At 44.4% G+C, this 22,109-nt stretch overlaps 1 protein-coding gene across 10 annotated transcripts in view; it reads right to left on the minus strand.

The window, feature by feature from the left end:
- Positions 1 to 19,198, minus strand: part of TRPM8 (transient receptor potential cation channel subfamily M member 8) — a 50,324-nt gene extending 31,126 nt beyond the window's left edge. For 9 of the 10 annotated variants that reach the window (XR_008973911.1, XM_057422308.1, XM_057422303.1 and 6 more), the window contains exons 1-6: positions 19,098 to 19,198; positions 8,140 to 8,244; positions 6,824 to 6,897; positions 4,282 to 4,438; positions 571 to 748; positions 52 to 224 (exon numbers count right to left, since the gene is read on the minus strand). Coding sequence is in view for 9 of the 10 variants with exons in the window: in XM_057422308.1 (XP_057278291.1) it covers positions 52 to 224; positions 571 to 748; positions 4,282 to 4,438; positions 6,824 to 6,897; positions 8,140 to 8,238 (681 nt within the window). In the remaining variant the exon portion in view is untranslated. The remainder of the gene's footprint in view (positions 1 to 51; positions 225 to 570; positions 749 to 4,281; positions 4,439 to 6,823; positions 6,898 to 8,139; positions 8,245 to 19,097) is intronic. The other variant, XM_057422310.1, reaches the window with a different exon arrangement.
- Between the last annotated feature and the right edge of the window lie 2,911 nt (positions 19,199 to 22,109).

Below are 22,109 nucleotides of genomic sequence, written 5' to 3' on the forward strand. Positions count from 1 at the left end.
TAACTAATGGCCAAGCCTCCCCCTTCCCACCAACCCAGACATGGTTCTTACGTCAGTATCACCACTGCGGATCAGGCTTTCCCGGTTGGAAATCATGCCCCAGGCTGCTATGCCAATAGCCACCACATTCTCCTCTGAGCTCCGACTGATGGTGTTGTCTCTGACCACCTCCCCGATGTACTTCATCAGCCCGTAATGCGTGCCTCCTGTGAAAATCCAGGCCCCTGCAGAAAACATCCAAAAGCCTGGAGAGATGCCCTGGAACATCCACCCTCCTAATGCAGTACCTTTAGGATACAACATCCCATATCCCTCTTAAGACTTCAGAAGAGTCATTTATTCTTCAGTTAAACACAAAAGGTATGCTACACACCTTACTTTATCTGGGCAGCTCATGACTAGTTCTCAACCCTGTTACTTCCAAACCATTAGGTCACATTTGCCCCAAGTGTGCCAGCCAAGCAGAAACAAATTGAATGCCCTGCTTCCCTGCTTGATCCTTTGAGCTGCTGCCTCTCCAACAGTATTATGCAGGAATACATTTGTGCAGGCACACCTGCAGGTCTTTACCTTTGGACTGGGCGATGTAGATCAGCCTGCTGAATATCTTGCGCATCCGGGGCTTGAGGGCAAAGTTCTTTGCACCCCCAGTGACAGAGATTACAAGGTTTGGTGTCTTCAGGTGCCAGTGCTGGGTCATGAGATCATAGAGTGTTTCAGAGTCTGTGTCGCATGACAAACGGATGTACTTGGGAGAGAGAAAAGAACAAACATAGCAAGAAGTAAATAGTGATAGTTGGGAACATGGTGCTCTCTAACAAACAGTCTTATGCCAACAGCCAGCAGACAAAAGGTGATGAAGTCTTCGTTTCTTCTTCTAAAGCATCTTTATCTCCCCCAGGCATCCAGCCCACCTTCCTCTAGAGGAAGGCAAGAGCACTGACCTTGGAGTTCAGAGGAACATTGGAAGGATGCACATAACACTGAAGAATCTTATGGTGTAACAATTTTAACTGTACCAGTGCTAATTATAGCTTAGATCATGGATTAGTGGTAGCATTGTTCCAAGTGATCTAATAATTACAGTTGTATGTTGATTACACTACTAAGCCTTTATTGAATGAGCTATAAATTCCAGGCTCCACGTGCGTGGTGTCCCTATTGTAACATATACCCACAACAGCATCTTAAGTATAACCCATAACTTCATTAAATACGTAGTAAAGCTTGAGCAATGTATGTGAGAAGAAAATGTTCATATCTTGAGAGACATTTAACTTCACTGAAAGGGCCTATCGATGTGTTCCAGGACAGGCTCCCAGGAGTACTTATTGCATGTGTCTCAGAAAAGCATATCATGGAGGAAGCCTAACAGGCTCCAGCAGCTACACAGGAGAGCCAGGGGACTCCCACAGCTTCTGCTCTGAGAAGCATCAGCCACATGAAGCTTTAGGTGTTTTTCAGGAGAGAAGGGCCTCTCCCCCCATAGAGCTTACCAGCAGAATTAAGTGCTCCACGGGGCCATCCCCACAGCACATTCTCTTAGCTCTGTAGTTAGAAGGCATTTCTAACTACAGAGCAAAAAGTACCTTGAACCTGTATGACTACCTCCGTTGCACCAACAATTAAGGTTTCCAATTGAACGACATGTCGTTTTCATCTATACATGTTGTTTTCATCTATACATGCTGTTTTCATCCCTATAAAGCAAGTACCAAACAAAAGATGCTGCAGCCGAGTTGCTTGTACAGCTTCCCTCATACATCATCACAGTGTATAACTGAAAGCACACTTCAATTACACTTAAGTTTCATACAAGGTACTAGCAACTACACGTCTGACGCTTAAGTCCTTGGCAAGGCTCTACTCAAGCAGCTGAACCTCCCCCCAGTGCAGGCAATTTCTTTCTCTGAGGTACAACGGTGCCATCTCCTGGTGCACACCAACCATGACCGATCCAGCCCTCCAACACAGACGATGCCAAGTGTTTCAGCACCTGAACTCAGAGAGGTGTTCAGAGAAGCATTTATCAGCTTGAGGGTACCAGAACATAAAAGACAGCAACTGCAGTGCTCTTGGATGTTACAGGAGCTGAGCTACACTGCAGAAACAGTGAGCATTTAGGCAGAACTTACAAAGTGCAGAGATGTTATTGGTCTGTTCATATCCAATAGATCTGTCCAGAGCCTTTTAGGACTCATCTGTCCTAAAAAACATGATGCAGGGTATAAAACTTCCCATCCCTCACTGATAATAGTCGGCGGTTCTTAGGTTACCTTGGGTTTGACATCCTCCCCATCGCGCATAACAGAAAGAGAAAATACTTTGCCATGTTTTAAGACATGCCTTACAGTATAGGGAATGAGAATGGAGAACAGAGATGTAACTCCAGCTGGCGTGTTGATGGGATAAATTAGGAGACTTATCTGCAGTATTTGAACAAAGTATGCTTTGAAACATGCACATGGACCTTGAGAGTCCTCCTGAAACAACTATGAGCAAACTGATTTGCAATGTGGGAAGGGGAACACAGCGTAAGGAAAGAACATTTAAGCTTTGAGAACTCTGAAATGTGGCAATAGAGAAAGCTATTTCTCCTTTCAGTAAAGGTACACAGCAACGACAGCAAAGTACTACGAAGCTAAAAGAGACATATCAAGAAATATGTGAAGTACTTGGATATGGTTTAATCATGATTCAAAACCCTCAGTCTTTTTTTCACACCAAAATACTTCATTTCTGCTACTTTGCATAAACCAAACTCAATTAATTTACATAGCATGTTCTCATTTCCCTCATTTATTTTGATTGTCTCAAGCAAGCTGCACTGTTGGTAAATACCAGTCATTTAGAAGAGACAGATGAGCTCAGCCACATGTGACTCCTCATACAGTACCACTATAAATCATCACAAACAGCAATGCCAGCTCTTTACTTCTTCCCACCCCTCCACTCCTGTCCCCACACCAAGGAAAAACACAGGAAAAGATTAAAATCCAGCAGAATAAAACCTCTGAAGTTTCACTGATCCCTTAGATTCCCAGTGAATGTACTGTCACTGTAGGATCTCCACCCTATATTCAATCAGTTATAGGGCTGAGCAAGATGGTCTGTGAGGATATCCTCTAAGCAACAGATTTGGCTAGAAAACCTTGCAGAGCCCTTCCAAACAAAATTACCATAGGAAGATGTGGAACACCTGTCCCAGCACTGCACAACATCCTGCAGAGTGGCCAGACCAAGACCTAAAATACTACTGTATGGAACGGAGCACAGTACACCCACAGACTGCAATGACCAACACACAGAACATCTGGGGAAGAAGGGAATATAGGTTGACAAGCTCTGTAGGCAGACACTGGATGACATGCTGCACCATGGTAAAGCCATTACAAAGCATGAATAATGACTTTATGGAGTAGTAAGCAGGTAAGTGCAGCTTCTGCACTGAACAGTGCAGATCCTCCAAAGAGAGGTCTTACACCACCTACAGATATGAAAACCCTATGATTATCATCTCCTGGATCCTGCTGCACCTTTGAAGGCAAAGCATGTTACACATACTCCTCACCCAAGACTTGTACTAGTGTACACCCTCACATCATTTTATTTCTAAAGCATAAGTTAGTCCACACTGGAAAGGTGCAGTATTCCCCAAAAACCCCAGCCTTGTAGTGGTGTTAAAGTCAAACAGTCAGGAACAAAGTATCTTGATCAGGAGCTTGATCATTCAGGTACTTCAGCTTATCCTGTTAGGTTCACCACTAAAGATAGGTAGAAGGGTGCTAAGCTACTCTTCAACACCATGACATTTCCATATAGACAGGGACCACACACTGGCCACTGTAACCACACACGGACATAATCAGGGTACAGAATTCCAGTGAGACACAGATCTAGTTGAAATTTAATTCACCTAGCCCAAGACCTTTACAATTGTATTCCAGGCCAGTTGTAATAAACCCAGCTACTAGGAAAAGCAAGCAACCACCTCATCCCCCCATTCTTCTGCCCTGCCTGGAAACAGAGAACCTCTTTTCCCTCCTATCGCCAGCCTATGAAACAAATAACAGAAGAAATTATTCTTTCTTACCTATATTCAGGGCTTGAGAAAGAAGCTTGTTTCCTTTGTAGCCTAACACCTTCCATTTCCATTACAATAATATCAACTTTGTCTTCCCCTTCCCTGCTTTTCAAGAGTTCCACTGGCATAGGGTTCAGGACTCTGGATACAGTGCTCCCAACAGGCGCCTGACATATACCCTCAATACTCCCGCTTACCTTTCCTCTTTTTCCCATGTTTTCAAACTGAATGTCCCCAAAGGCATCAGTAGGAAGTTCCTTAGTGTGCTTCTTGTAGTTCCATTTTTCATTGGTATTAATCTGAGTGCCCTCTATGTGCTGATTTTCAGGGTATCCACATTTACATAAGTTACCCCTGAAAGAAGAATGAACACACACAGAACCCCAGGTTATCATCCTGAGCACGGAAAAACAAGTTCTGACATGTTTATTAACAAAAGACAGAACATTTTCACAGTTTCTGCTTAATGATGAAATTCCCAAGAGGTGTTATGCCCCATCCCTGGCAGTGTTCAAGGCCAGGTTGGACACAGGGGCTTGGAGCAACCTGCTCTAGTGGAAGGTGTTGCTGCCTGTGGCAGGGGGTAGGAACTGGATGAGCTTTAAGGTCTCTTCCAACCCAATCCATTTCAGGATCCAATGATACTGCAATGAACCCAGAGCTTGTAGAATAAAGGGTGCCTAAAGCAGCAGTCACATGAAGCGCAAAGTCTGGGAGCAGGGTTGTACCAACACAACTCAAGCCAAGCAGCAGGTGGAGCTGCAGAACCAGTTGTACGAGGGACTCTACTCGGATTTGCAGCATGACAAGTCAACAGCTAAGAGACCAGCTACTTCTTGATAATCAGCTTCTATATAGCACTGGGCAATGGAGTGGAGCATTATCTCAGGAAGCAGGCTATGTAGAGAGATGAGCTGACACTTCTGGACTGCCTTGCATATAGGCCCTTTTTCCTTATCACAAATAAAGTTCGGTCACCAGCTGCATATCTGAAACTACAACTCTACATAGAAATGAAGAACATGAACCAGAACATCAGACACCATCAGAAGTGACCTAATCTGCTGCTAACCTGATGGATACTTATGATTTCTTTCCCTTTTTGTGCTCTCATCCATATGAAGAGCTCACTAAGATGACTACCAAGAGTAACCATTTTCAATGCAAACTCCGGGCATGACTGACGGCTAAGCATGCTTAAGACATATTCAAATCAAGAAGCAATGGGAATCTGGTCTCTGAGCAGATTTTACAGGCAGTTTACTGTGTTCCTAGCATATTTCCACCACCACCACCTCTTATCTGATGCACGGCACATTGTGCAGTCACTACCAATGCCCTCCTCACCAACACTGAAATTGCATCAAAGGTAGGAAGAACTAGGACTTCAGTTGTGCAGGACTAGGGAAAGCTAGGAAAATTCAGATCTTGGGCAGAAGCTCTTCCCTGTGAGAGTGGTGAGGCGCTGGCACCAGGTGCTGATAGATACAGCTGAACAGGAGCAGCTTGTACCCAGGCAGCCAAGAAACCACCAGCATCCTGGCCTGTATCAGCACCAGTGTGGCAGCAGGGCCAGGGCAGGGACTGGCCCCTGTACTGGGCACTGGTGAGGCTGCACCTCGAATCCTGTGTTCAGCTCTGGGCCCCTCACTACAAGAGAGACATTGAGGCGCTGGAGCAGGGCCAGAGAAGGGCAATGGAACTAGTGCAGGGCCTGGAGCACAAGTGTGATAGGGAATGGCTGAGGGACCTGGGGTTTCATTCCGGAGAAGAGAAGGCTCAGGGGGGACCTTATCGCTCCCTACAACTGCCTGACAGGAGGATGGAGCCAGGAGGGGCCGGGCTCTGCTCCCAAGGAACAAGGGATGGGACAAGAGGAAACGGCCTCAAGCTGCACCAGGGCAGGTTTAGATGGGGCTGAGGAACAATTCCTTCCCCACAGGGTGCTCAGGCATTGGAACAGGCTGCCCAGGGCAGGGCTGGAGTCACCGTCCCTGCAAGTGTTCACACACCGTGGAGACGAGGCCTCAGTACCATGGGTTAGTGGTGGCCTTGGCAGTGCTGTGGAATGGTTGGACTGGATGAGCTTAAAGGGCTTTTCCAACCTGGCTGATTCTATCAAGATACTTGTGTATTAACCCCAAAACCTGTTATTTCCAGTTTTTATACAAACCCCAGAGTCTGGAGCAGTGAACTCCAAAGTGAAAGGTGTTTATTAAACAAACTTGAAAAATGTAATATCAAAACTGTTGTTTATTTCATCTTTCTCTCATCCTTTTTTGATTGCTGTGTTTATGTCTGGTTTATAATGTATTATTACTATAGTAGATATATCTAGCTCATAAATAAACACATACTGGGGGGTATGCTCAGCAAGTTGTTACTGATGGGCTGTGCAATGAAATTGTTTGGAGATCACTGGTCTGGAGCTGGCAGAAGCACCCCGGCATGCCCGTCCAACCACCAGCCTTCCTGTTATTTTGACTGTGACTGCAGAATACCCCAGGCACATGCAAACAAGCCAAGCAAGGAAAGAAGTTGTCCTGAGGTCAGGCTGCATTGCTGGGTTCAGCCTCTTCATAAAACCCTGAGAAGTTTGCTTCCCATTGGCTTAGCAATAAGAATTATAATAATCATGATACTATAGAATTATACTATACAATTCTAATTAATCATTATAAGAATCACAGAACATCCTCAGCACCCCCATGCCCATAAAACATGAGAATATCTGCTTACATTGACTTGGTGTCCTTTGTAAAAAAGACACATTCTCTCTTCTTAAAGTTCTCTTGGATGAAGCTGACCAAATCCTTGAAAAGAATTAAAGAGAAAATTTTACTTACAATAACTCCTAAACCAGAAGAATAGATTTCATGCCCTAAGAATTGCTGGAGAGCTTATTTTAATGTCAGCTTTTAATCCAAAAGACCCACATAGAAAATACGTTACTTGATTTCAGTAGCACAATCCAGGTAGCTGTAAACTATGAAGCATTCCCATTTGCATGCACTGCCATGTTTGCAGTAACTTAGCACTACCAATATCTTTGGGGTTAAGTGATGCAGATACTGCTTAAAGACTGTGGCCAACACTGTTTCTTCCCAAGGAAATACAGAAGTAGACTTTAACACCCTCTAGGGTAGGAGCTATTTTCATTCAAAAGACCCCAGCAGGAGACCTGAACAACTTAAAAGTGGAGCTTTATGTGAGCTCAGTGGAATGCCAAGTCTCTCCAGCTTGTTTAACCATTAACCTGGAAACCACAAGCACAGGGGAAGCTTTCACATTTGGGAAATGCAAATTCATTCCTAATATGCCCTTGCAAGGTAGGAAAGCAATAAAAGATTTCTCACTTGATGATAAAGGTTTGGGAGTTTTGTATTGAAGAACAGATTTACCTCGGGATGAAAAGGGAAGACTTACAACTATTGTTAGTTTCCCACTTTGACAGAACCCTAGTAGTTAAACAGCAGTTCAATTCCAAACAGAAAAGCATTAAAAGTATAAAATCCAAAAAGAAAATGGAAAAGAACATAAGCAGCCACAACGATGCAAGACCAGAAAAATAAAAGGGAGGGGGAACCACTTGCTAACGACCCAAGAGCTTGTCATTAGGCCTTCAGAAGCAAGAAAACTGCCAGACAATCGCTGTGATCAGCAAAGCATTGAGGCTTGAAAGGGATGTTTAACATAATGATATGTTGTCTGCCTTTGCCATCAAGTTGCATGAAGAGGTTGGGGAGTTCTTTATAGAGACTTCGAGATGAGAGGATTTGTCTCTGAAATAGGAAAAGGAATTGAAAACCAGAAGTGACTAAGAATGTACATAAAAGTTACAGGGATCAAAAAGGAATGCAATGCATCTTAGACTTTAACCATGCTAACAAAGCACCAGTGCTACTGTTGCAGGGTCACTGGCTAGGAAGACTTTCTCCATAAAGGGAAAATTGACAAATCAATCCCTCTCCTTCTGACATGACCCAGTTCATAAAGGACTCTGGCTCACTCCCAAGACAACAGGCAAGCTTAGCAAGGAAGGAGCAGCTACTCACAGCGTCACTGCAGGACACATCGATGCTGCGAGACATGCTGGAATAAAGGAGTCTGGAGCTCTCAAAATTGCCATTTCTTCGGTGCCGCATGGTGCTCATCGAGACCTGAAAGAGCACAGCGGAGGGGGAGAGGTACCAGTACCCTAGGAAGGCAAAGGAGAGGTTAATTTGAATCCAGCATAAAGAATGAGGAGGAGTACTGATCCCTAAAAGGTGAAACTAACATTTAGAGAAAATATTTTCTTTCACACTACACTTTCCTCTTTCTTTCCCTGCATGAAAAAGAACTCCAAGTCAACATGCTTTGAGAAAGGAACATACCTTATATGCCACCCCATTCAATTCATTGCCATGTCTCAATTTGCCTTCCTTTCTGATGGGCATGCTTGCTATTCAGTATTCATATACAATAAGCAATTCCTAATGTAGTGTATTTACAAACTAAAGGGGATGTTAAGGAGGAACAGATCCATCACAGAGAAAGCAAACTGCAGCTCACGTGGCCTCTCAGTACACCAGAAGCTTAGAATAGCTACAGCACCTGAACACTGATCCTTCAGGACTCCTCCTCTAACAAGGATAAGAGTCCATACGTGTGATCTGAAGAACAAGTGGATTTTAAGTTTATTGGGTCCAAAAAGTTAAGAAGTTACAACACTTCATTACCCTTGAGAGCAGACACTGGACTGACCTCAGTGTCTTTGAAGGAGCATCCCTTCATCTGCACCAAAACACAGAACAAAATCCTATTTATGCTAGCAGCAAATACTTCAGTTCCCTTAATGTTCCTTTGTGAGCACTGGAAAAGGTCTTGCTCTGAAAGGAAGGCTGGCAGCCAGCTAATGTGGTGACCTCAAATCCTACTTTCCCTCCCCAAACTGTTCTCTCTCCTTTTCCCTCTCCTTGGGCTTGCCTCTCAGGTGGTCCTGCTGCTCTATGGATTCCTGTCCCTCTCAGACACAGGAACACACACTACACTCTCCAGGTCTGATGAAGCACTCCTGTATAAATATATAGTTTCTGAGATCCAAAAACTAGTGAGTGTGAAACAATTTACTTAGGGCACTTGACAAAATAGGGATGGCACAGGCAGTGGGAAGCTGTAGTCATAAATAGAATGATGGAGTGTCGTATGAGCAAGCCCTAAAGCAAGAAAGAAAAGGCAATTCTCCACAACAAAAATGTACATTTCTACTTCACAGCTATTTTAAAACCACTTCATTCTAAGGTGGAACACAACTGACTCAGTGTTGCTCACTGTGCATGGTGGAAGTCCACAGCTACTCCCCCACATTCTTCAGCACACTTGGGATCACAATCACTCTCCCACTGCTAAGTAATGGAAGAGCATGGAAAAATCTGCCTTCTTCCTTCCCACCTTCTGCACGCAACAGGAATGACTTAAACCCAAGAAAAGGCAAAAGTCTAGAAAATGTATTTCATCATGGCTGTGGCCAATGGGATGAGGTTCAACAAGACAAAGTGCCGGGTCCTGCACTTGGGCCACAACCCCCTGAAACGCTCCATCCTTGGGGAAGAGCGGCTGGAAACTGCTCATGGAAAAGGAGCTGGGGGTGCTGGTTGATGGACCTGAATATGAGCAGCTTGTGCCCAGGCAGCCAGGAAGCCACCAACATCCTGGTCTATATCAGCACCAGTGTGGCAGCAGTTACAAATCTCATCTCAGGCCTCCCAAGACAATACTGAGCTAGCCTGCATGCCATGTGAAAATCATGTAATAGTGTGATTCAGGCACAAACCCAAATACCAGGTACATGATCTGGCTATTTGGTTACGTTCCATGTGGACTCCATGGGTACCTTGAGCTTCTAAGCACCACACCACCTTCCACAGACGCCCACCACAGCTATTTCCTCTTTCAGCACTGCAGAAAGTTGATACACTGCCTCTCAAGTAGAAGCTGCAGCAGGAAATAAAGCACTCTCCCTGCTTTGAAGCTTGTGATCTCCTTTGCATTACTAACTCCATCACATCCTATCTTCAGAGCAAGGACAAAAGTCTGACAAGCTTTGCACCAGATTCAGGAGAAGACTTTGTAGAAAGCTCACTAAAGCAGCTCATCATCAGCAGAACACAAGAACAAAATGCCCTCCAAAGAGGCCACCAGCCTGGTCATGCCCTGCTTCAGAAAAGAAGCATTTCTTTATTTGCCCAGGAATTGCAAGAGTCTGTGGAAGGAGAGAGCGGATGTTCCTTTATGGGCATCTGCTCAAGGGGCTTTTCAATGGGAAAAGGGTTAAGAAAAGAAGGAAGCCACAAACAAGAACATGCAGGAAGGAAAACCTGACTGACAGACAGTAAGGGAGCAGACCCTAACCTAGTCGACCGCATTAACTGGTAAGCATATGGGAAAGGTGGGAACACTTATTCCAGGGAGGTTATCTGATGGGGCAGGCTTGTCAAACGGCACACACTAAGGAAAAGGGGGAAGCCATACACATATGCAGAGGCTTCAAACTGACAAGCAAGGATCACGGAACTGCAGAGAAGCAGTTCCTCTTCTACAAGGACACACTGCCAGAGAAACTGAGATGCCTCCAGCTACAAAGAAATCATCCTGCCCTTGTGAAGTGCTAACTGGTAACAACTAAGGTGAGGCTGAGAGAGAAGTGTCCCTAAACCCACCAGGTTCTTTAAAACAAAGAAAAACCTCACAGGCACCCCCTCTACCACATCACTTATTTCACTAAGACTGGCAGCTGTGCATTGAGAGACATATTTCTTAACCCAGAAAGCAATTCCTATTATTTCATAATATTGAGGTTTGGTGTAAAGAGGTTTTTAAAGCTGTAATTCAACATAAGGCTAATACATTTTGGTCTAGATCTAAGCAGCTTATTTATTGATAGGGCTTTACTTTAGTTGTTGATTTGTTTAATAACTTAACACCAGACAAGTCACTATGGACACAACTGTACAGAGAGAAGATGAAAAGGAAACAAGGAATTATTCATTCCAAATATGAAAGGATTTCAAGTTTGCCTCAGTGTTTTTGTAAGTAATTGATATTTGCTATAACTGCAGCAAAGTCAGCAGGAGTACAAAGGAACCCTGAAAATCCTGGCCTTAAACTTCAGCGTTAAGTTCTCAAGAGCTGCATTGATACCACAGTATTCAGCTGGTGTTTGTAAGCAAAGCTCACGAGCCCCATGAGTGTTAGAAACAGCACAGCAGTCCCATACTTTAAAAGATGTGACACAGCAGTGGTTTATGTACAGGCAAACACAGTTCATTTTCTATTGCATTTCTAACCTGTTAAATATATACAAAGGCATTTATAAAGCACAGACTAGTGCATTAAAGCATGACTTTAAGCTAACACAATTCGAGAGTAATAACCATTAAATAAACAGCAGAATAATCCTCTAAGGTATAAGACTAATACTATGACTTCCACAGCAGTTGAAGCAGCATATCCCCAAGGAAGTCTTCAGCTTGGAGATGACTAGAAAAAAAGCAAAGAAGTGACAAAAAATAACTAGTTCTAAAGACACCTCAATAACTAGGCTTTTAACAAGTTGGCCGCAACTGAAAAGCAAGAGCAGTTCCCATCCTCAGAAAGCTTTCAGATAAATCTAACCACTATTTGCATTAACACAGTTCTAGCAACTGGCTTTATGTGAAAGCTCCCAGAAAAGACAAGGATGCTGCCCAACTTCAGCTACACAGCTACCTCAATTCCAGCATCTCAAAAGTATCTATTCCTAAGTACAGAAATCAGCATCTGAGAACACAGCACCATGGAGCACTTACCAAAGTCTCCAGAATGTCCCCCTGCAGTCCTACTGAAATCATGACTCAAAGAGGAAGGGTTTGATATAGTTCAGCTTGCAAAGCCCCTCCTTTTTTAACAGTGTCATGCTTTCCTTTCAGGGGAGGGCAGGGAGGAAGAGACAACGCACCAGAGCAAGCAATGGCAGGATTATCCACCAGTTAAGGCAGGCATAATTGCACCAGGGTGCAGGAAATAACAGTTGCAGGTGACGGGGAAGAGCACAGCAACACTGCCAGTGTACCACAGGAACTGGTAACGATGCTGCAGCTAATTTAGGCAATCAACAACACTATTAAAAAGCCAGAAGTATAAGAAAATGCCTGTGGGAATAAATGATTAGGTTTTAATGTATCAGAAGATAATGAAACAGTTCTAAAATCAACACCTATTAATCTAATTTAATGCGAGGTCGTGGAAACACTGGTGGTTGCAAACCAGGGTTTTACAACTGATATTTTGACTCAATAAAAAAATCTTACTCTCTGTTCCACAGTTTTTTGCTTGACACTCATCAGTGCAAAGTAATCTGGTTTTCTTCTGCCTTTAGATTAAAGCTATTTGCTTTAGTAAGAGTAATATCTGTTGGATGATACTCACAGTGACTCCTTGGAGAGCCAGACTGTTCCTGGTCCTCTCCCATTGCAGAAAGCAGACTTCTTGCTGGAGAACCTTCTACATCATTTCAATCTCCCTCTAAGGGGATATATAACCACCTCACAAGCTCAAGCACCCCCCCAATCCTACTTTAGTTTGCACTGCGGTGGATGAGCATGTAAGGAGAAAATACATCTGGCTCTTGAGGGCAGAAGCTCCTGATCCAAAGTAACTCCAGAACAAGAGGGAAAGAATAACACCCAAGCCAAAACAAACAGGTTGGAATTAAAGATCTGCTGTTGAAAACACAACCATTAAAAACAAGCTGATGTGGTTTGAATCTCTGCTGATGGTCAAAAGCTCACAGTGCTATTTCTTGGAATGAGGGGTGGCACTGAACTGCACAAGTGCTTTCCAAAGCATGATCCCAAAACATCCAGACTAAAGAACCTGATGCCATGCACTTTGCTCCCTCCACTCACCCAGCCCCAGGCTTTACTCCTCTTGGAAACCAGGTGGAGGGAATGATGCACATAGGAATGTGTTCCCAGCACACAGCCAGTGGGCCAGGACGTCTAAGCGGATAACCAGCAAAAAAACCCCTTGCATTACCTTGCCATATCCACATCTGTATTTGCACAACCCTTCCCTAGTCTAAGTTCTCCCAGCAGACCACCAGGAAGAACAAAATGCCAGATCCTGTCATGGAACAGCCAGGGTACTTCCTAACTACAGAAGCTAAACCAAAACCTTACATGGAGATTCACAAAGAATATTTCTATCACAGAAATCCCTCTGGATTTAGTTTTCTTTGGCTGCAAGCTGGGAACAGAAGCTGGGAACAGAAGCAGAGCCAGATGCAGACCCTGATGCAGTTGCGTGTAGAAGCTCATTTACTGTGTGTGACCTGCCTTCTGTACCTTCTTTTATTGCTTGCTACAATGACCAGCTTTTCCCCTTTATATCCAAACTGCAGAAACTCATCTTGAGCAGAGGTACAGCTTGCATGGCTCCTTACCCTTTTTATGTTGTGATTTTGGATTCATAACCACTGGGGAGAACAAAGAAACACCAGCTTTCCAGCTTAGAGACTGAATTTCTCAACAACATTAGAAAAGGAGGAGGAGAAAGCCATGAAAGTTATTAAATGGGAACTGTGAGACAATACTTTAGCACTTCTTATCCTCAAAAGCACCTTGAATGCAATTAGCATGAACACAATAAACCTGGTGAGAGACAAAGCTCATTAGCTGCCATTTCAACTCCATGCCCTTTGGCTCTCTACCTCACCTGGCTCCTTACATACCCAACTGCTCTCAGCAAAGCTGAGAAGTTCCCTGCTTGTGGCTTTTATAATTTCCCAGCTCTGGCTAAGGAGAAGCAACCCACAAAAGCACTGAAATAAAGCAGAGGAGACTCTTCAAATCAAGGACAAGGACAGATGTTGTCTTCTCCTCTTCTTCTCTCCTCCCCTTTTGTTTTTTTTTTTAGCAAAGAAAGGGAGATCTGATTCCTTTTTCTGTGTGTGTAATCCACTAACATGCACGTAACTAGCCACTGCAAGTTTCTTTCCTTTCAGATAATACAGGAAATTTGGTGGCTTAACTTCTGGGTTATATTTACATATATTTATATTATATATCAAATGAGGAGCTGCAGAAGGTATTTTTCTTTGCAAGAAAGGTCAACCAAAGTATACCAAAGTCCTACCTTAAGCAAAGGTGTGGCAAGGCCCATTCCAGTACAACTTTGGCAACAAAACCACCGATAGAGCTGATTTTGAGCTTTAGGAGTGTTGGCAAAGCCTAAGGAGCACTTCTCTGTGGAGAGAGCTGCCCAAGAGACAGGGTTCTTTACAGGCACCACTTTCTGGTTACTCATTTCTTCCTGTATTCAGAAAGACAAGTATGCTGCTGGAGATAAAGTTTCATAAAAGATACCCAGCCCCAGAGATTCTTGCTCATTTTGAATAGCAAACCTTGTAGGACGGCAGATTTCCAGCTGGCTGCTCAAGTCACAGCGATTTAACATGAATTACTGAAACAAATGTAGTTATTTTTAGCCATTTGCCTTTCCAAGGTATTTAATAGAATATCCCATCAAGTCCGCAATGACACACCACAGGGCACCCTGTGGAGACCATAACCTAGTGCAAAATGGTAATATTTTGGCATTTACAGATATTTTATTTGTAGGGATTACTGACAGAGCCCAAATCTATTAGAAATACCTCTATTATCCTGACTGTCCAGCTAGTCTCACTTAGAGAGGACAGTCTCCTATACAAACCTAACTGTGACCTTGCACAGATACAGAAACCTAGAGTTAGGGAACCTTGAAAGCTGATTATGACAGAGCAGGAAACTTGGTCCTACCCTCCCTTCTTATCTGCTGCTTCACATGCATTTAAAAACCTTTTTAACAACTTCTATTCCTAAATGCAGACACTTAAGTGTGAGAGCCCACAGCATTTGGATAACAACGGGTGAAGTCATTCTGAGAAGCATGTTAGCCCAGAAAGCTTTAAAAGTGCATTTTGGTGTGAAATATTAATAGGTCTGAACAGAACACTGGCACATTCTTTCTGTAAAAGCCTTAAAAAGAAACGAAAGCCACTAAAAATAATTATGCAATTTGCAGCTTCTGAATACTCAGTGACTAGAGCAATTGTGCACCTCAGGCTCTTATGCACTTCATTTGACGGAAGTGTTCTGAGAAAGTGTTCAAGCTTCAAAACTGAAGAGGGGTGAGGGGATGAGATTAAAAGTTTAGGACACTTTAGATCAGCTTCATCCCCCCAAAAAAGAGAGACACAAACACACTCTTAGCCTCAAACATAGCAGCTCTATCAAGAACTGCAGCACACAGAGAGGGGAGGAGGAAGAGATAGTCAATGGAAAACAATCCCCTGGAGGCTGAGGTCAGACTGATTAAGACACTGTTTCAGGCAATATCCGCTGAAAACCAGAGCTGAAAGCAAACAAACACTAAATATACTTTTCCCAGAGTCTTACATGGAAAAGATTCTCATGGAAAATGTATGAATAAGCTTCCAAGCAATTCTAGATTAGCAAAGGTATATTTCTTTCATTGGGATTAGTTTCATTAATTATTAATCAGCTGCTGCTGTCAAGCCTGTGTGCTTAAAACCCCTCAGCGGTCTATTCTTTACAGGGGTGGCTTCTAAGTTTGATTTTATGTCCATCACGCAGCATTAAAATGAAAAAGAAGCAATTTAGAGTAAACCATGAATTTGATCCTCTCACTTATACATTTCATTGCTTTCCCAAGACCATAAGGAGCTTGGTGTCTGGGGACTTTAGCAGACTTCAAGGGGAAGAGCAGCATAAGCCCAAGGTCAGGCACAAAGGTGAAGTGTAGTCTGTAGTTACACCCCTGGAGTGCTTCTGAGGCATTCCCTGCACTTCCTGAGCAGGATGGATTAGAATATGAAGCACCTCTTCCACCAAAACCAGAGTCTCTAGCTGCCAAAAGGGGAAGGAACCCCTGTCTTACTTTCCCTCCTTCCCCACTCTGAACATACAGCCTCAATTCTGGCAGTAAATGTCTCTCTAGAACGCGATAGCATTGCACACAGTATGCATTTCTGGCAGGGCTGGCGATTCTGGACACACTTGCCTTTCTTCCAGCACATCCTCAGCAAGTTGGCAGTACAAAGCATTCACTCATTTTCTCCCTGACACTATTATTCACAAGGATAAAGATCACTCAAAGTCTGAGGACCAGAGGTTTCCTCCTAAGAACAGCTAGTAGGTTTAAGTGTGCTGTAGCTATTCTGGTCTGTAAGTAACCTTCAGTGGAGCTAGAACCTCTGGCTTCTGTGCTGCCATTAACCTTGGATCTAGCTGAAAGCATGCCATGAAAAAAGCAGTTTCACAATACAGCCATAACACTGAAAAAGGTAACATGGTGACCAAGATGAGAGCTGAAAAAAAGCCAAATATTACCTTCACTTCATCCCCAGCGTTAAAACTCCAACACGGTCACTTTATCAACTCTGTTCTTGGGGACAATGCAGTTTCTTTTGACACTCTCCTAAAGTTTCTTACAATTGTAGTTACTTCTACAATTAGAACGGGTTTTAACAGAAAAGGTTCACAACCCTCAAAGTTGAAGAGGAATCCGAAGTGCCTTCAAGCCAAGGATCTGGGCTATCTGACTATACAGCTCTGGGGGAAAGTCAGGGACATGGGGACGTGGGCCATGTTCTTCTCTTCAGTCTTGCTGGTGACGAAAAATGGCATGAGGAGAAAGGCACTGATTTGCGGGTCTACAAGTGATTGTAAGGTTGATGTTGGCTGGTGTTGATTTTAGTTTCTATGACCATAAGACACCAGTTTCTCAGCAGCATGGAGGAATTGGTAAATCGAGCTTTAAACTAGGAATGACCAGGGAGGGAGAGAATTACCAGCAGCACTGAGGCAGTGATGGACAGGGTAACTGAGCAAAGGCAAAAGAACATGAATTAAACTATGAGCAAACCTGGTCTGCCACACCAACTGATGAGGGCAAGCAAGCTCTTGAGGCTTGGCCTGCCTGAGAGTAGATTTGGCCTGTAGATAAAGAAACCATATTCCATGCCATTAAACACCACACTAAGACTATGAACCCAAAAATATTTTAAATGTAAATAGGGCAAAGCTGAAGATCTGCGCTCTTTAAACCAGAGTAAGGTTTTAAACGGGTGTTTATTCAATTCTGCAGAAATCGCTGCGATTCCTAATATATAGTGAATACCAAAACCAGAGATTGAAAGGCACCAGTTCTGGACCAGCTTGGACAGGGCTTGGAGCAACCTGCTCTAGTGGAAGGTGTCCCTGCCTGTGGCTGGGGTTGGAATTGGTCCCTTCCAACACAAACCAGTCCGGGATACTATGATCTTAAAGGTCTTTTCCAACCTTTCTGATTCTATGATTTGCAAGTCTTCAAGCTACTGGCACCGGTAACGTATTTTTGGTCTCAGGCTCTCACCAGAACATACACACCCCAAAGACTTTGCCCTGAATTTGATGAAGGCTGTGAGTACACTGAAAGAGGGGGACAACTGAGACAATTCTAAACAGAGCTGTAAGAAATACTGTTAAAATATGAAAAGGATATTAAAGACAACTTCAAATACCTTCATTATCAATGCATACCGTCTGCTAGCAAATTTTTGGCATCTAAAAACCAGCTTCCATCAAGTTAGCATAATTCTGCTTTTCACACTGTAAGTAGCAGTACTAGGAAGAGCCATCCTAAACTTTCACATCATCTTCAACTCTCCAGCTTCTCCAACCTTCCAGATGGGCTGAAACCACAAAAAAAATCAAGTATGTGCTTGGAGCTGCCGCTCCCTAATTTGTGAGAGAACAAGTTCTTGATCAATTGAAACAATAATGAACATATTTCTGACTCCCAGCTCCTCTGAAACGGCAGAGAGAGGTTTTCACTCTGACAACTTGTATTAGCAAGCCCGGAGTCTGCAAGCAGCAACATTTAGAAAGTAATTTGAAACTGGAAGAGTACTTCTGGGGGAAGTGTCTCAAATGTCAGCTCTATTAAAACAGCTCTCTGACAGCCTCATCGAGCAGCCTTTCTTTTTTAGTGTGATATTTGTATCGATTTTTAAAATAGCAATCCCATTACTACACATTAACAGCATAGATAAGCATCTCTTGGAGAGTATTTAGTATTACAACAGGACGAAGAGAGAACATGAGGGCAGTAATTTTCCACCACATAGAAGGTGAGGTTAAATGGTGAAAGGACCAGCTTAACACTTGGTATCTGAGAATCAAGTCAGTCTCTAAAGCAACTTTTCAGCACAGCAGCATGTGCGCTGATATTTTTTGTTACCCGAATCCACTCCGTGCTATTCTGCTCCCTTCCCAGCAGTGAGCCCCAACGTCCCTCTTAACCTGCTGTCCTGCTGTCAGTCATGGAAATTTCCTTTCTAATATGTCTAATTGACACAGTTTAAAGCGCAACGGAGGAAAACCAAGAGCAAGTGTGCATAGACACAGGGCTCAACCAACATGACTACAGGAAAAAAGACACTCTGGCAGAAGAGGAATGGGAGAGGCAGGCATTGGATTTCCACAGCCAGAAAGACCAGTTCTTACCCCTCACAGAGCCCACAAGTTCCTCTACAGACTTGCCCCAGTCATTAGAACTGTAAAGTTGACCAGATTCCCAATAGCATCATTGGTTCAGCCGAAAGAAACATGTAATAGCATTAAATCCTGCCATTCTCCAGCCCAGATCTTGCCTGCTCTAGTGGAAGGTATCTCTGCCCATGGCAGGGGGTTAGGACTGGATGAGGTCCCTTCCAACCCTACCTGTTCTATGATTCTACCTCAGATGTCAAGGAGATGCTGCTAGCAGAAATATACATGACTAGTATGGGTAAGTTACCAAAATCTCAAGGTTCCTCTCTCAAAAGCCAGTGTCCACATTATGTCACTCTTCCAAGCCCTCCTCAGTACACATGTGTCTAGAGCTCATTTTCAAACCAGTCTTCAGAACTATACTTTGGATGATGCTGAAATACACCTTGCATACTTACAGATGTCCCTGGATATCAGCACATCAGACAAGGTGTTCAGATGGGCACAACACGCCAAAGGCAGTCAAGTCTTTGGTCTTCCAGCTACCAGAAACGCGCCACACAAGAACCACATGCAGAACCTGAACCTGCCATCCACTGTTGTGCACCGTCTTCATGGCGAGGTGCAGTCGTGGGCTGTTACTCACTCCGACTGATGAACTGCTGGATGGAAGGGATTAGCTGAGCATCCAAAGGAGAGCAGAAAACAGTCTGGTATCTGCTTCCAAATTCAGTCACCGTGAGAGGTCATGGTCTCACAAGCAAATGGTGCACAACATGGAAAGAGCTGTCTGCTTAGGTAAGGGGACATGAGGGGACAGCAGGGGTGGCCATGAGGGGAGATCATGAGGAGAGAAGTGGAGTGATCATGAGGTGTGTGAGGGGAGATCATGAGGGGAAAGGAGGGGCAGCCATGAGGGAAGATCATGAGGGGAGAAATGGGGGTGGTCATGAGAAGAGATCGTGAGGAGCAGGAGAGGCAGCCACGAGGGGTGATGAAGATTGTGTGGAGAGAGCAGGGGCAGCCATGAGGGATGAGGAGAGATTGTGAGTGGACAGGAGAGGTGAGGGGAGATCATGAGGGGAAAGCAGGGGCAGCAATGAGGGAAGATCAAGAGAGGAGAGATGGGGTGGTCATGAGGAGAGATTGTGAGGGGCAGGAGGGGTGGCAATAAGGAGTGAGGAAGATCAAGATGGGAGAGCAGTGGCAGCCATGAGGGGAGAAGTGTGATGGTCTTGACGCCTGAGGAGAGAGCATGAGTTGACAGGAGGAACAGCCATGAGAGGTGAAGGGAGATTCTGAGGGGATAGCAGGGGACAGGGGGCATGAGGGAAGATCATGAGGGAAGAGACAGGGTGGTCACGAGTAGAGATCATGAGGGGACAGGAGGGGCAGCCATAAGAGAAGATCATAAAGTGAGTGATGGGGCAGTTGTGAGGGGAGAGCAGGGGCAGCCATGGGCCACAAGGGGCGGCTGTGAGGGGTAGGGGCGGCAGCTATGGAGTGTGGGGCCACTATGGGGGGGCAGATGAGGGGTGGCTGTGACTGGAGATCATGAAGGCAGCCATGAGGGGAGATCAGTTTGCTCTCAGTGACGTGGGTTGGTGGTGGGCTTGGCAGTGCTGGGGTAATGGTTGGGCTCAATGATCTCAAAGGTCTTTTCCAACCCAGCTGATTCCATGATTCAAAACAACTAGAAAAAGGATCTTCAGAGAAGCCCACGGAGGTCTGTAGAGGAGGGATGCTGCTTTACTCAAGCAATTATGTGGCAAGATTTCCTCTAAACCATGAAAACAGAAGACAACCCAAGTGCTTCAGGTAGGCACAAAGCTGTCTTTTCCCTAGCTTTGATACGGATGACAGAGGCAACAGTCCACTATAGGCTTATAAAGAGAAGAAATATTTGCCCCAAAGGGATCTCCATGAAAATCATTCCCTCCTTTCATCAGAACATGCCACAGTATCATACAGTTTACACTTGTACATTCACAACCAGGTACAAGGAGGGGTACAAGGCAGAAGGCACGCAGAAGCAGCTAGGCTGGCTACAGAGAAGACTACCCAGTATATCCAAAGCCAGGCATGTCTCTGAGCATGAAGTGACGAAATGAAAGGCTTGAACGATGCCTGAAGCCAGTCTAGAGTAAGTTACTGTTCATATCAACAAATTCTGAGATTCCCAGTGTGAGAATGTGCATCCATTCACAGGACTAATGACAAGCCCTCATATTCTAAGTGCCTCAAGCACCCTCACTTCAGAGATAATGGTGCCTGCTGACCATCATGCTGGCAACATGATGGTTCATGGTGCAATAGCCTAGGTTATTCTTTGGTTTAAATATTGAAACACACAAGAAAAAATTGCTATTACCAAAGTATGATCTAGAATTGCTACAGGATTAACTAGAGGAGGCAGAATAAGTTGGAATAGAAAGGTTTACAGAGAAGTCTCTCTCCTGACTCACAATGGGGTTACCACCTCTCCAACTCCAGCATTCTGAGTAACAACAAATTCCATGGCCTTGAGTCTCTCCAAAATGTCTTGTGATGTTGGGCTTGGGTGAATGCCTTTGAAGCCCCTGCCCTTCCCTCCTGAAGCCTTTCCAAGTTATGGGAAGGAAGCCCTGTGTCCATCCCCTCTGAGCTCTGGGAGGCTCCTCTGCCCATAGGCTCTGTGGCTCTATCCCACAGAGCCACACCAGCTCTCCATGGGGCTGAGGAGGACAGTCTTCCTCCGTGATGTCCGAACAAAACAAGTATACAACATAGAGCCACAAACCATGCGGACAGACTTGGTGTCTCCATCATATTGACTGAGAGGTGAGAATATATCTTGAGGGCCCACATAAGTGCAGTAGATATCTGGAAAGAGAGAAACCAACTCCCAGACACATAAGCTATGCTCATCAAGGAGACTTGCCTGGCTTTTCAGTGTGTACCACCTAAAGTGCAGGATGCCATGAAAGCCCAGAATGAAAAGAGCTGCCATTCCCTGTGTATATTCCTAGCTAAGTATAGAGCACCACACTGTGCAAGCACCTATGGAGGTAGGGCTGCATCAGCCACTTGTGGTCCTATAAGCCTGCTGTCTCCCAGGCACACAGCATTCCTATGTGCAGTTCCCTCCCTTATCTCTTGGAAAACCTCTGCTTATGTCCTACAATTGCTTTTCCCAAATCCCCTCTTACAGAACTGGAAAGAAAGTAAAAAATGGAGCTCATTGCTGCTCCATCTTCTCTTGGGTGGCAAATACCCTTGAATATCAAGCTGAAAACAGCTTCCCACACAGACTGCCTTGCATTGCTCTACCACCTCCCACATTGTTCCTACACACTTTAGAAGCTGGAGTGGCTGGATTGCCTCAGAGCCCGCGTTGGGTCTGACTGGGATGGAGGTAAGATACCAAATTAACCAACTGAATTTGATACCTAATCTTCGTGTTTCAAACCTGAGCCTGCAGTCATCAGGCA

This window comes from Pezoporus wallicus, unplaced genomic scaffold (genome assembly GCF_028554395.1).
Source record: "Pezoporus wallicus isolate ANWC-B61680 ecotype Strahan unplaced genomic scaffold, APGP_CSIRO_Pwel_v1 contig_3488, whole genome shotgun sequence".
Lineage (NCBI taxonomy): Eukaryota > Metazoa > Chordata > Aves > Psittaciformes > Psittacidae > Pezoporus > Pezoporus wallicus.